At 35.3% G+C, this 14,457-nt stretch overlaps 1 protein-coding gene across 10 annotated transcripts in view; it reads left to right on the forward strand.

The window, feature by feature from the left end:
- HECTD1 (HECT domain E3 ubiquitin protein ligase 1) overlaps positions 1 to 14,457 on the forward strand; it is a 56,447-nt gene that overhangs the window by 29,414 nt on the left and 12,576 nt on the right. For 6 of the 10 annotated variants that reach the window (XM_065753560.1, XM_065753508.1, XM_065753517.1 and 3 more), the window contains 12 exons: positions 270 to 404; positions 673 to 819; positions 1,147 to 1,241; positions 1,685 to 1,790; positions 3,510 to 3,644; positions 3,728 to 3,867; positions 4,337 to 4,660; positions 5,067 to 5,233; positions 5,420 to 5,596; positions 7,896 to 8,732; positions 11,513 to 11,734; positions 13,384 to 13,517. In XM_065753560.1, coding sequence (XP_065609632.1) covers positions 270 to 404; positions 673 to 819; positions 1,147 to 1,241; positions 1,685 to 1,790; positions 3,510 to 3,644; positions 3,728 to 3,867; positions 4,337 to 4,660; positions 5,067 to 5,233; positions 5,420 to 5,596; positions 7,896 to 8,732; positions 11,513 to 11,734; positions 13,384 to 13,517 — 2,619 coding nt within the window. The remainder of the gene's footprint in view (positions 1 to 269; positions 405 to 672; positions 820 to 1,146; positions 1,242 to 1,684; positions 1,791 to 3,509; positions 3,645 to 3,727; positions 3,868 to 4,336; positions 4,661 to 5,066; positions 5,234 to 5,419; positions 5,597 to 7,895; positions 8,733 to 11,512; positions 11,735 to 13,383; positions 13,518 to 14,457) is intronic. The other 4 variants (XM_065753551.1, XM_065753569.1, XM_065753576.1 and 1 more) reach the window with 2 other exon arrangements.

A 14,457-nucleotide genomic window follows, 5' to 3' on the forward strand; every position in this document is an offset into this window, starting at 1 on the left:
GTATATAATGCATGAGTCATCTGTTACTTGTTCCAGTTGTTTTGAATTGATGAAAGTTGTGTAGTTGATTTGAATGTTTTGGTGATTGTTACTGTAAAGCTTAATTTCTATAAGTTTCAATAAGATTCTGTTCACTTCCTTGTCTTTTCCTATGTATTTATCCTTTCTCAGCCTTTTCATCCTATGTTGTATGTTGTATGATAGGTTTCTGTTTCTGGAATCTTGGATAATAAAGCGGTCTTGCTCACATTGTGAAAATTCTCTTGTAGGTACGCACTATGGCAAGAGATTTATATGATGATCATTTTAAAGCTGTTGAAAGCATGCCTCGAGGAGTAGTTGTAACACTGAGGAACATAGCAACACAGTTAGAGTCTGCATGGGAGCTTCATACAAACAGACAAGTAAGCGTATGTCCTTTATTCTTTAATGTGTGATGTTAGTGGATTTCACAGAGAACATTTAGACTTGTCAGTGTAACTATATACAGGAAAGACGATATGTCTATCTAAACTGTTTTTCTAGTGATTTCTTGTGTGTGGGGTGGGATTTTTGGGGAGGTTTTTTCTTAAGTACATTTAATTATGTGCTTTACTGGGATATTATTTTTCAAATGACCCATGTGAAAAAACTATTGATTTGTTACACCGTAATTGTCTTTTTGTCTTTCAGTGTATTGAGGGGGAAAACACTTGGAGAGATTTAATGAAGACTGCTTTGGAAAACTTAATTGTACTATTGAAGGATGAGAATACAATTTCTCCATATGAGATGTGCAGTAGTGGATTAGTTCAATCATTGCTTACAGTTTTAAATAATGTGAGTTTATGGAAGTCTCTGAAGAAAAGCTTTTGAAAGAATTTAAACATTTATTATAATTGTGTTTTTTTGCTGACTTAATGAAAACCAAGCAATCACCAGTCAGTGATCTGACCCATTAACTATGTACTATCACTATGGAATTGCTTTAGTTCAGACATGCTGCTAATGACAGCGATCATTTATAATGGCTGTTATTGTTTAGCTTTAGGTATATAGGTTTTTAACAAGAGAATTCAGTAAGCCTGAACAGTTATTTCACCAATATAAAGAACTGAATATGTTGCAATGTATTAGAAATAATGTATACCTTTTTTTTCCTCTTAGAATGTTGATTTAGATATGAAACAAGACTGTAGTCAACTAGTAGAAAGAATAAATGTTTTCAAAACAGCATTCAGTGAAAACGAAGATGATGACAGGTAGGTTAAAAAATACAGACCAGCAAGGGTTTGTGAATAAGTAACATATGTTTAAGATTGTTTGAAGGCAAATTCAATTTCATTACAATTTGTCATTCTGTAATGAAATAGAGAATTGGTCTTAAAAGACTGCATTTAACACTAAGTATTGGAGTAGTAATTAGAAGTAATTTGATTTTTCTTTTGTCTCCAAGAGTCAACTGTGCTGAATATGCATCTGTTGACAAATATGAAGGTGACGTTTTTGTTCATTACTATATGCAAGTTAATATTTTTTTTCTTATGTGCTATACCCAGACTGGACTCCAAAGTTGAACAGCTCATGTTATACCAGTAGAAGTAGCATACTGAAATATTTGCTACATCTGGATACTGTTCTCTGAGATATGGTGGATTTCCTTTTCTTGTTTGTGTGATAACCTAGTAACTGTTCACTTTCACAGTCGACCAGCAGTTGCATTAATTCGGAAATTAATAGCAGTGTTAGAATCTATTGAACGTCTACCTCTTCACTTGTATGATACACCAGGATCTACTTATAATCTTCAGGTAAATGTACAGTGATATCACACAGTATTGTATATTGTTATGCAACTTAATATTTTATATGAATTTCAGGAAGATTCATACACATGAAATTTGTATGAAATGCACTCTTGTGAATTGGATATAGTTAACTAAATAACAACAAGCTTCTTGGCATTTAATTGCTTTAATACCTTCCCTAACTGTTTGGATCTTCCTCTACTTTCACTTACTTTAATACTTTGAAGTAAAAGTGGTAGTGATTTCTTTTTTTGTTCTTGAATGTTCTTTTACTGGGGAGCACATTCTTACATTAAGTATCTTCATAATTAGATAGTAATTGTATCCAAAAAGAAGGATTTGCTGAAGACAACTGTAAGACAAGATCATTTATGATGACTGAGGATGGGCTGTAATGGTTTAAAGGGCTCCTGTATACTCAGTATGGTATCATCTCAGCTGTATGATTAGTAGCTTCTTGTAAAGGAAGGCTTTGAATTTGAAGAAAAAAAAATACTGCTTGGTTTTCGCAGATTCAGTAGAGTGGGTTGAGTTGGAAGGGATTTTCAAGGGACTTGTTTTAGTTCCAACCTCCCTGCTGTGGACAGGGTCACCTTCCACTAGATAGGGGGTTGCTCCTGGCTCCAAACACTTCCAGGGATGGTGCATCTAAAGGTTCTTTGGGCAACCTCTTCCAGTGCCTTCCCACTTTCCTTGTGGAGAATTCCTTCCTAATATCTAATTTAAGTGTACCCTGTTTTAGCTGAGAGCTATTACCCCTTGTCCCATCCTAGCACTTCTTGCTGGTCCCTCTTTGAGCTTTCTTGTAGGATATCTTTAGGTTGGTGGAAGCTGCTACAAGATCTCCCTGGAGTCTTCTCCAGACTGAACAAACTCAGCTCTCTCAGTCTGTCTTCACAGGAGGGGTGCTCCAGCCCCTTGATAATCCTCATGGCCCTCCTGTAGACTCACTCCAACAGATCCATGTCCTTCTTAAGCTTGGGGATGCCAGAGCTGAGCTCAGTATTCCAGGTGGGGTCTCACAAGAGTGGAGCAGGGAGGCATACGATCATTTCCATTGACCTCCTGGCTACCCTTCTTTTTTTTTTTTTTATACAGCCCAGAATGCAGCTGGCTTTCTAGACTTTTGGCATGCATGGCTGACTCTTGAGCTTCTCATCAACCGATGTGCCCAAGTCCTTTTCCTTGGGATTGCTTTCAGTTCTCCACCTAGTCTGTATCTGTACTTGGGATTGCCCTGACCCAGAGTTCAGGGCCTTGCCTTGTTGAACTTCCTAAGGTTTAAGCAAGCCCACCACACTTGTTTTGCTGTCATTTTACACTGTCATCACCTGTGTTTCTATCTTGGTGTTAAAAGTGTCAGAAGATAGTTGAAAAAGTGCTACTGCTATCGAATATATCAAAGTTTTCTATTATTACTATAGGTCTTAGTCAACGTAATTTGGAAATTAAATATATTAACACATGAAATATGAAAGTATCCACGTGAATGTGTAGTAAGATGGCTTATATGTTGACTGTTATTGAAGAATTGTTGGGGCAATAAAAATGAAGTTCTAAGGGATTACCTTTTAAAGCATGATATTAGAATATAGCATTTCTTAAATTGCACTAAAATATATTCATAAGCCACTGGAACTGTTGTAATAAAATGTACTGTTTTTTATAAAGCTACGAAATTTGAATAGTGAAGCCTGGATTAATGTTCAGGTACTCTTTCAGATATTGACAAGACGTTTGAGGTTTCGTTTGGAACGTGCTTCAGGGGAGACATCCTTAATAGATCGAACTGGCAGAATGCTAAAGATGGAGCCGTTGGCAACTGTTGAATCTCTAGAACAGTATCTTCTGAAAATGGTGAGCAACATATTATGCACACAGCTCAAAGGAATGGTTGAATTTTTCATCCCTAATCTTTTCTTTTTTGCATTCATATGTAGGTTGCAAAGCAATGGTACGACTTTGATAGGGCTTCATTTGTTTTTGTACGAAAACTACGTGAAGGCCAAACGTTTGTATTCAGGCATCAGCATGATTTTGATGAAAATGGAATTATTTACTGGATTGGGACAAATGCAAAGTGAGTTTGTTTGTTTGTTTAAGTTAAATATTTTGAATTGCAATGTGATAAACTACATTCAGTGGGGGAAAATGAAAATTTGTAATGAATTGAAGTATGTTACTTTTTTTGTTGTTTGTTTTTTAAAAATAAGAGTTATCTTTTGCTTTTACTGTTGATCAGTAGAATTACTTTTGTCTCTTCTTGAATAATGGAAAAATATGCATCTCTGTAGGTGGCTTGAGAATTAGTTTGAAGGGGTAAAGTAAAACGAAGGGGTGGGGGTGGTTGATTTTTGTTAACTACTGTAGCAAAGTAAAATGTTTTGACTATTCTAAAGAAGTTTTCTAATTATCTAAAATGATAGTAACTCTTTTGGTTTGTAATAAACTGCTGTAATCAGTAATTAACAGTAAACTGTCAAATGTTAGTGATACCCATGTTTTAATGTAAGTAATAATTGAACAGTACATTTCTCTTTTCAATATAGAACTGCATATGAGTGGGTAAATCCAGCAGCCTATGGGTTAGTAGTGGTTACATCCTCAGAAGGAAGAAATCTGCCTTATGGCCGTTTAGAAGACATCCTAAGCCGTGACAGTTCAGCTCTCAATTGTCATACTAATGATGATAAGAATGCTTGGTTTGCCATAGATCTTGGCCTTTGGGTTATACCATCAGCTTACACATTACGCCATGCTCGAGGTTATGGACGATCTGCTCTCAGAAATTGGGTTTTCCAGGTATCTAAGGATGGACAGAACTGGACTACTTTGTATACTCATGTTGATGACTGTAGTCTCAACGAACCAGGGTACGTCAGTACATTTTACTAGCTCAGTTGAAAACATACTTGACTGTATTCTAATTTAATGCATGTCACAGTTGCAATGTGTAGTTACGTAAAGGAGTGACCTAGATTACCAAGGAGGGATTGGAAAAGGAGTGATTCATAAGTTTTGTATGGTTCATGTAACGTTGTTTATGTTTTTCTGTTATTGTAAATTACTTTTAGTACTTTTTCTTAAAAGACTAGGGACAGTAACACCAGCACTTAGCCAGAATTTGGTCCTAATGTTACTAGGTTTTGTATTATGTTCTTGGCAGCTTTCTGATTTTATCCATAAATGATCACTGTTTGATAATAATCCTTAGGTGCTCTTTTGTTTTTTTTGTTAAATTTCTCTCTTGTCTCATACCTTTCTCTAACAAATGTGAAGGTCTACAGCAACATGGCCTTTAGATCCTCCAAAGGATGAGAAACAAGGCTGGAGGCATGTTAGAATAAAACAGATGGGAAAGAATGCCAGTGGGCAAACACACTACCTCTCCCTATCTGGATTTGAACTTTATGGCACTGTGAATGGAGTATGTGAAGACCAGTTGGGTAAGAAAAGTAATGTGTATATCCTCTTTGTTCTCTTACTACTTAACATAAAGTATATAAATAAGTGTAAAAAAAGCCATGTTGGCCTTTCCATTGAATCATGCTTAAAAACAAGCTCAAAGTTATTCCCCATTCAGTATCGCTGTACTTTTCCAGTTATGTAATTCCAGTTTATGTTTCTTGAAGGAAAAGCTGCTAAAGAAGCTGAAGCAAATTTGCGAAGGCAGAGGCGTCTGGTCCGTTCTCAAGTTTTGAAATACATGGTTCCAGGAGCTCGGGTAATCAGAGGAATTGATTGGAAGTGGAGAGATCAGGATGGAAGCCCACAGGGTGAAGGCACTGTTACAGGAGAATTGCACAATGGTGAGTACAAATTGCCTGAATTTGTAAATCTCTATAGAATGATTATTTGATATTTTATTTGCTGTCTGTATGCGGAATTGGTAACATCATAGTATTTCTTCCGTAGTGTCTTGAGGATGTTGATACTTATGGGGAGGAGGAAGCTGAGTACTGTAACTGTAGTGGTCCATATGTGAAATTCCATTTTAATGCATGGAAGAGAAATCATTGTATATGAAATATTTTTAGACCTTAAATTTTTCCTTTGTTATGTTGACATTCATTATGAAGAAATAAAAATATGCCAGATTGGTGATGCTTACTGATTAATTAAGCTTTGGGCCTGCAAAACCTGTATTTACATTCTTCTTTTCTTCTAGCTTAGCATTTGCAGTGTTTTTCTTGACTTTTATTGTATCCTGTACTTTTCCTACCTTGCTAGCTTCATTGGGATTGAGTTGTTATTTTGTTCATTAAAAAAATAAAGGAATCAAAATAGAGCCCTGCAACAGTCAGGAGGGTCACTGCTCAAGAGGATGAGATACTGAAAGGTCACCAGAAGGGCCTGAATGTACCTTCTCAGTTTCCCCCACCTCCACCCCTATAAGACCGACCTTATTTCTGAACCATTTAAAGTAATTCTTAGCCAGATTTGTAGTTGTCCTTTCTTAAAAAATTAAGCCATGTCCAAGGTACAGTGTTCTAAAATGTCTTGAAAATTTGAGTCTTTTTAAAGCCCTTCAGCGTAGCCTGTAGGGAGCCGTCCTATGATCCAGACATATAGCTGCACTCTCACTTTTAAGATGTTAAATATTTGTGAGTAGTATATTACTAAATCAGTGTTTTTTCTTCTGACATTCCAGTAAACTTTTCCTATGTATGTATAGGTGAATTGGTGGTTCATGTCAACTGATGCTGAAGTGTGAAAAATTTGTCAGTGTACTGTTAGTCCTGCCACAGTTGTCTTGCAGTTATTAACGTGTTCAGACAAATCTGGAGTTGTTTGGGGGGCCATAATAATGCAGCAACAGGACAAAAAGGATCAAGTACATATTATGTATTTTAATAAATTGTGCAGGTTTTGAACTGTTTGTGATTACTATTATAGAAGGAACTACGCAAAACAAGTGCAGTAATTTAATTGTGCTTTTTCAGAATACCCAATCCAGATACACATAAAGAGGAAAAATCATACTGTTTAACTGTGTGGAACTTTTATTGTGTGTTTGGTAAGAAAGACCACTAAAATGTAGAAAGATATTTAGTATTTTCTTTGTCAAGTTCACCTCTCAAAGGTTCAGTGGCATGAAACTGCTCAGATGTAGGTTGTGTAGATGAAGTAAAAAAGAAAAGCATGATATAAGCCTGTTCAAATGGGGATGAGATGCCTACTTCTGGAAGCCTTATCCATTTTTAAATGTTATTCCTCCTGAGCGATATTGCTAAACAGAATCTGTGAAGATCTGTGATCTTCTATTTTAGTCTAAAGTGATGATGGAATAGATTGGAGTAGTGGCACAAGATTTGGTACAGTTGAAACATACAATAAGAAAAACTTGAAGTGTTTCAGGTGAGAGATTATAGTAGATATCAGACAAGCAAAAAGACTTGTTCCCCTATTTCTATTCTAGTTAGCTAAATTGTACGTTATCATTACTGCTTTAGTGTGTTTAACTTACAATATTTAACGGAGGAATTAAAGAGGGATGGCGTTTCTTTTGATCCCAGTATAATCTTTTAACTTTCTGCGAGTATTCCTCTTACAATCCTGAAATGCTCTGAGACTTTTCCTATGTGTAAGAAATGCCTGAGTTTCTAAGTTGAGGCAAAAAGCTGTGTGTCATTCAATTCCTCCATTCACAATATAAAAGTATCAAATCCAAAAGTAACCAATTTAATAAAATGCTCATCTACAAGTATTGAACAAAGAACAAAAACACAAAATGTGTATACAGGAATTATAGATTCTTGCTAGATATTAATCAAATTATATTGATACAGTTTCTGATGGTAGAGAAACTAATAAGAAAGATTTGAGAGATCCTAGTAGGTCAAGTTCTTTCCTGAAGCAAACTTTGCTTTTGGCTGGATTCTGGGATCCTGAAGATAGAAGCTGATCATGCTTGCTGCCTTAATTTTCATAATATATTACCAAATTACATAACCATTCTTCCTTTTTAATTGGCTTTAAGGGTTATTCAGTAATTTTATCAATTCAGACGTGCAGCCCTTATGAGAAGCCGATCCCACATTGTGGAGCTACTGTCTGACGCTCCTGTCTGCTTTCTGCTGGATCTCACAAACTCCTGTCCCTTTCCAGGCTGGATTGATGTCACCTGGGATGCTGGTGGCTCTAACTCTTACCGTATGGGCGCAGAAGGAAAGTTTGACCTCAAGCTTGCACCAGGGTACGACCCTGATTCAGCGGCATCACCCAAACCTGTTTCATCCACTGTTTCAGGCACAACGCAGTCATGGAGCAGCTTGGTGAAAAACAACTGTCCAGACAAGACGACTGCTGCTGCAGGCTCCTCAAGTAGAAAAGGAAGCAGCAGTTCTGTGTGTAGCGTGGCCAGTAGCAGCGACATCAGCTTGGGTTCGACCAAAATGGAGCGGAGATCAGAAAGTGTAATGGAACAAAATATAGTTTCAGGCACTGACGTCCACGAACCAATTGTTGTTCTGTCTTCCGCTGATAATGTGCCTCAGGCTGAAGTAGGGTCATCTTCCAGTGCAAGCACCAGCACCTTAACAGCGGACATGGGAAATGAAAATTCAGAAAGGAAGTTAGGCCCTGATAATTCTATACGTACTCCTGGGGAGTCCAGTGCTATCTCCATGGGAATTGTTAGTGTAAGCTCTCCTGATGTTAGTTCAGTTTCCGAACTGACTAATAAAGAAGCAGCTTCCCAACGACCTCTAAGCTCTTCAGCAAGTAACAGACTTTCAGTTAGTTCTTTGTTGGCTGCTGGGGCACCAATGAGCTCCAGTGCAAGTGTCCCTAACTTATCATCTCGAGAAACTTCGAGCTTGGAGTCTTTTGTTCGAAGAGTGGCAAACATAGCACGTACCAATGCCACGAACAACATGAATTTAAGCCGAAGTAGCAGCGATAACAATACTAATACTCTGGGAAGAAACGTCATGAGTACTGCAAGTAAGTAGTCCGTATTTACTTTTATAGTTTAAGCTTTTGTTGTCTCCTTGGATTTCAATAAAGAAGTTTGGTTTGAGTTGGCCTAACAAATACACAGAGAGCAGTCTTGTTCTTGTGCAAGTTTCCAAAATTAAGGAAGAACTCATAGGGAAATAGGTAATAGGAAAGTGTTCTATGGCCCTTTGATGCCAGATTGCACTGTGGTGCCCATCAGATGGAAAATAATTTGATGTTTATTACACGATGAAGAACAAAGAGTTGCAGTGAGAGATAACGTGGGATATTCTTTCTGTCCTGTCTGTTCTGTGTAGAATTTGCTCATTCACCTTCTATCTACCTGTTTCTGTTTCGTTTTTTATCATTTAGGAAACGCAGGTTTTCCATATTTCATTTGAAATTCTTTCATCTCAAATTCATTTCCAGTTAATTGTCTAGACTTAGGAATGAAGAGCAGAGTAGAAAGAAAAAGTGATGAAATTGTAGTAATTCCCTGTATTCTATCAAGCAGGCTGAGTCATCCACTGTACGCTAACAGTACTGTGCGTGTCTTCTAAAAATGCCATCGTCATTAAACTTTAGATTTAGCAAATCTTTCAGGCATGATAATTTTAGTTATACATAGTAAATGTACATGGTTCAACTTTTTTGTGTTCTGACTCAGATTATATGTGGGATTAAGGTATTAGCAGATAAACTATAAACTTTATGACGAGTTCACTTGTGAATTTTAAGAATACTCCTATCTGAGATGTTACTTAACCAGTTTTATATTAGGCATGATGCTCAGTGTTTTGTGAGGTAGATCAGTTAGGAAAATACCTTAATAAAAAGGAAGCACTCTGATTTTTTTGGTAAGATTTTATGCTTTCCTGAAATTTCTGTGCTTTCTTATTTTAAGATGTGTTGTTTGCTTTTAGTGATCTTCTAAATGTTGATAAATGTGGTATCTTTTTTCACTTGGGTGGATTTTAATTTGTATGCATACATTCGTATTATTCTGAAACTAGGAGAGAAAAAGGCTTGTTGCCTGCATTAAAAATGTAAATAAAATAGCAAATAGAAAATTTCAGATAATCAGTTATTTTAGGCACATACTCAGTGCCTCTAATTCTGATTAGTAATTATGTGATTAACAGCATATTGATCAGATTTCAAGCATGTTTGGTATAATAACTGTGTTAAAGTTGGAAATAAGTACTTTTTTTTTCCATATTCTTAACATTAAAGAATAAATCAGTGCTTTAGATAATTCCCACATTTTACGCATAGAAACCGTAAATGAGAACTTGTGTCCCAAAGAGAGATTAGATACTAAATTTGAGCAGACACACTAAAGTTATATTGCTGCATTGTAAAAAGCTTTCGTTAAAAAATATAAGCAAGTTCAAACGTGTTATAAATCATGATTTGTAATTGAAGACCCTTTGGACTTGCTGCAGTAATTGCATTTGGAAATATTGGCATTTGTCAAGAGTTAAGTGGTAGCCATCTTCTTTTTGTTCTCGAGATCTAAGCAAATAAAATGCTGGCACTTAGTGGCTTTTTATGTTTCTCTTGCTTATAAGAGCAAAGAGTTTACTGTTAATTAAAGTGGAAGATACGTACACAGAGCAGCTGACTGTCAAGTTCTTAACAACAACAAAAAATTTCAAGCTTTCTTATTTACAGAGATGAGTATATGGTTTGATAAATTATTAAATCTAAATTTTGCTCTCTTCCTCTCCACATACAACAAAAACTCAAGTGCAAAACCTGCCTTTGCTGATTTTAGTTTGCATTTTTTAATTTTATTTAGATGTTTATGTTCTTACAGCTGTATTTGACAGACAACAAAAATATATGATGTTTGTTGTTTTTTTTTTTATCGAAAAGCTATCAGATGCCCTTGCATTTGATAAATTTTAGAAAAAGTAGACAGGAAAAAAGTACAGATTAAATTTAAGAGTAGATGACACCTCAAATTTTCTTATGCAAATGTGATTCACCATTTGCATTTGCAAATAAGAATGCAAGAAAATGTTCTCAACATTGGGGTGTAAATGTGTAATTATGTATAGGTTTAATTTCTGCTATTTCATATATGTGCAGTAACTAAAATTCTTTCTATTGAATTTATGGTGGAGTTTCATTTCAGTCATTAACCTAAATTGTATTTACCATGTTATATTTGAATATGCGGTAAGGTAACTTGTTAGATGTTGCTGGCTTGATATAAATCATCCAACATTGAATTACTAAATTTTGTTTTTCACAGTACTGCCAGTACGTCGTGAATATATGCATTAATAATTATGTTAAAATTAACAAGCCAGAGTTGTTTTAGGAACGTTAAAGAAAATGCTAAAAAGGTTTCAAGTTTGTCTTATGTTCTGTAATTAATTTATATATAGTTACATTCTTTTCCTTGTATAATTTTATTGATGTTAGAGTAAAATTGTAAGGTCTTAAACAATATTGGAGTAATGGATTTCAGGAATACTGTTCAAAACTGTGTTGATGTAATTTCAGATTTACAGTGGGGATTTGGGGATTTATTTAATAATTTTATTTGTTTTAACTGTACACAAGGGAATATGCTCAGGTATGGGCATCTGCATTGCAGTGTGCACTTCTGCACTGGGAATCCCTTCCCATTAGATCTGTTATTCTTTATTGTAAAATACCACATGAGATAATTCCTCAATCCAAAATTTATTTTTCAACTCAGGACTCATGCATGTAAATTGTACTCTTCAAGTCATCAAATCATTTATTTTATCTTACCATATCTTTATCTATAGCGTCTCCTCTTATGGGTGCCCAAAGTTTTCCTAATCTGACTACAACTGGTACCACATCAACAGTGACCATGTCTACATCCAGTGTTACTAGCAGCAGCAATGTAGCTACAGCAACTACAGTTTTATCTGTTGGTCAGTCGCTTAGTAATACTCTAACTACTAGCCTAACATCAACATCTAGTGAGAGCGATACAGGGCAGGAGGCAGAATATTCTTTATATGGTAAGTTTCATTTTTAAATGAATGTAAACAGACTTCCCATTAATGATTTCTCCATTCTTCCCATTGTTATAATTTTTTTTTTTTGTGTAGTGGTGTATTTACTGATAAGTATTTGAAAGCTGAGATGTTCATATGTTATTAGTTCTGTAAAGCAGTACTCAAGGAAATATTACTTGGTTGGCATTATATTACTTATAATTTCAGGTCTTTTTAATTCAGTAATTTCTGTCCCACATGATGATTATTAATGTTATGGTTTATTTTGGGCACTTAATCTTTACCTTAGTCAAATTATTTTAGTTTTTAATGTAGTAAGCATATAAGCCTCCACTTAAAATCATTTCTTTCTCATTTAACATGCTATGTGCTCGTTGTGAGACATTCTAGTACTAGCTGAAAAATATCCAGCCATTAGGCATGCTGTAGACTAAAAATTCTATCTCAGGTTCCCGGTGTGTTCAAACCATAGTAATTGCAAGAAATTGGAAAGAACACAGAAATTAAATTGTCATAAAGGATAGAAGCATGTGATCTGAGGAACAAAATTCAAAGTTGTATGGAATTAATATGCTAAATACAGGTGTTAGGATGAAAGTTATTTGTAGGATGTGAATGCTGTGAAAGAGGATTGTAGTTAACTTGGCTGAATAATAAAATATAGGAATGAAGTTGATGAAGTCAAGACAAACTTGGAACTAGAAGCAGGGAAGTATTTCTAATGTGAAGCTCATTGGACGGAGAGGGATTATTGAAAGGCATACTTGAATTGTGTAAAAACTTGATTGAATGAGCTGTTGGCAAGTATGTTCTGTTTTGCTGCCTATTGTGAAGACTATTCTGACTTTGCAGATTATCAGGGCGTTGGAACTGAGCCACTTGGAGTTAGTTAAGATATCTACATACGCCATCTCCATTTATTCTTTTAAACGTCACTTGATATTTATAAGGTTACAAACCTTAAAATATAAACAATTTAACAGATATGTTTAGAAGTTACCTTAGAGTGTCTGTTGGGAACTTAACAGCGATTCAGAAGGTATTTGAATAGTTTATATGCATATAGAAAAATGCCATATTTCCCTATCATAGTTTGCCTTGGATCATTGTGAATGTCTTTTCTGCTTTTGTTTGTTTGTTCTGGGAGGATGCTGGTTTTTAAGTCTTAGTTCTAGGTGGGTGTAACTGTATCTAGCTTCAGCTTTTAGTTACAGAAATTTAGTAGCAACTGAATCTCCAAAAATGTTGCTCTTAACTATTTATTTTAAATGTCCCTTACAGTATAATTTGAGGTGTAAGCCACATGTTCATTGTGGGAATTATGTCACTAACCTGCTTTTAAAACTAAATACAGAATCACACAAAATAAGTGTAGTAATTTTTACAGTCTTTCATAATTTAAGACGAATGACATTGTAACATCTTTGATAAAAGCAAATGAAAAACTGATCACTTTCTGGTTATTCTTAATCACACTATCGTATGTGCTTCATTTGTTAGATATACTGTATCAGTAGTGGTTTAATTCTTGTTTGTGAGAATTGTTTTTTCAGTCTTCTCAGTGCTAGAATTCTTGCATTTTCATATTTTGTCTTTTAAAGAGATGTTTTTTTTTTATTTTGCAAATAAATAAACATATACTTATATTATAGATTTTCTGGATAGCTGTCGAGCTAGTACTCTGTTGGCAGAGTTAGATGATGATGAGGATCTACCTGAACCAGATGAAGAAGATGATGAAAATGAAGATGATAACCAAGAAGATCAAGAATATGAGGAAGTTATGGTATTGTATAGTTAATTACTTTAATTAGTTATGCTAACAGATGCATTAAAAATCCAGATATTTTTGAGAATATGGAGTCTTAGTTAGATGTTCTTTAAGGTACCTTTCAACTCAAATCGTTCTGATTCTAATTAAAGCATATGTATTCACATTTAGGACTACTAAATTGGAGAAATGCTTAGGGATCTATTTCTTTACTGTATAGCTGACGGAACTATAACACAGGTTTGTCCAGGGAAGTAGTGAAGTCTACCGCCTTAGGTTTCTTCAAAGACCTTAGATACACATAGTACAGATGGCCCAAAGTCCAGGTGACCGTACTGATCCAGCAGGAGCCAGAGGTCCCTTCCAGCCACAGCCATTCTTTGACTTTTCAATTGAGTACCAATCCATTAAGACTTAAAACAAAACACCGAAAATAAAATCAGCTTATACTTCTCTGGCAGTGCAATCAGAATACTTCTTCTAGAAGGCAGTTCGTTATGCTTGCTTCCTCTTCTTGCTTGTATCATAAATATTAACAAAAACTGTTTTCTTAAACGTTCACATGGATGCAGTAAAATTGCGAGACCTTGTTGGATAGGATAGCTAACTGGGCAGTCTCCTTCCTGTGCAAATTTGACTAATTGTACCATCTTCAACATTCTTCAAGATAAAAATGTTTTTGAATATCAGCACATTCTGAGACATTATAGGCCAGAACTGACATCTTAAAAAGCAACTTGGAAACAAGTTGACAGGTAGCAGAAGTGATGGATCACCGTTTCACTGGCTGACGAAATGGTGCAACTTTGTGGATAGGCTCCTTATTTATTTAATTATTATTATTATGTTTTCAAATGATGCAGTTTGAGTATGTGTTTTCCTGAAGGCCTACATGAAGCAAATTATAAAAATAAAATATGCTTGATGGAATATCTGGAAAGAATAAGAAAAAGCA

The sequence above is a fragment of the Cyrtonyx montezumae genome, unplaced genomic scaffold (genome assembly GCF_038088225.1).
Source record: "Cyrtonyx montezumae isolate F1298 unplaced genomic scaffold, pur_monq_1.0 scaffold_10, whole genome shotgun sequence".
Taxonomy (NCBI): Eukaryota; Metazoa; Chordata; class Aves; order Galliformes; family Odontophoridae; genus Cyrtonyx; species Cyrtonyx montezumae.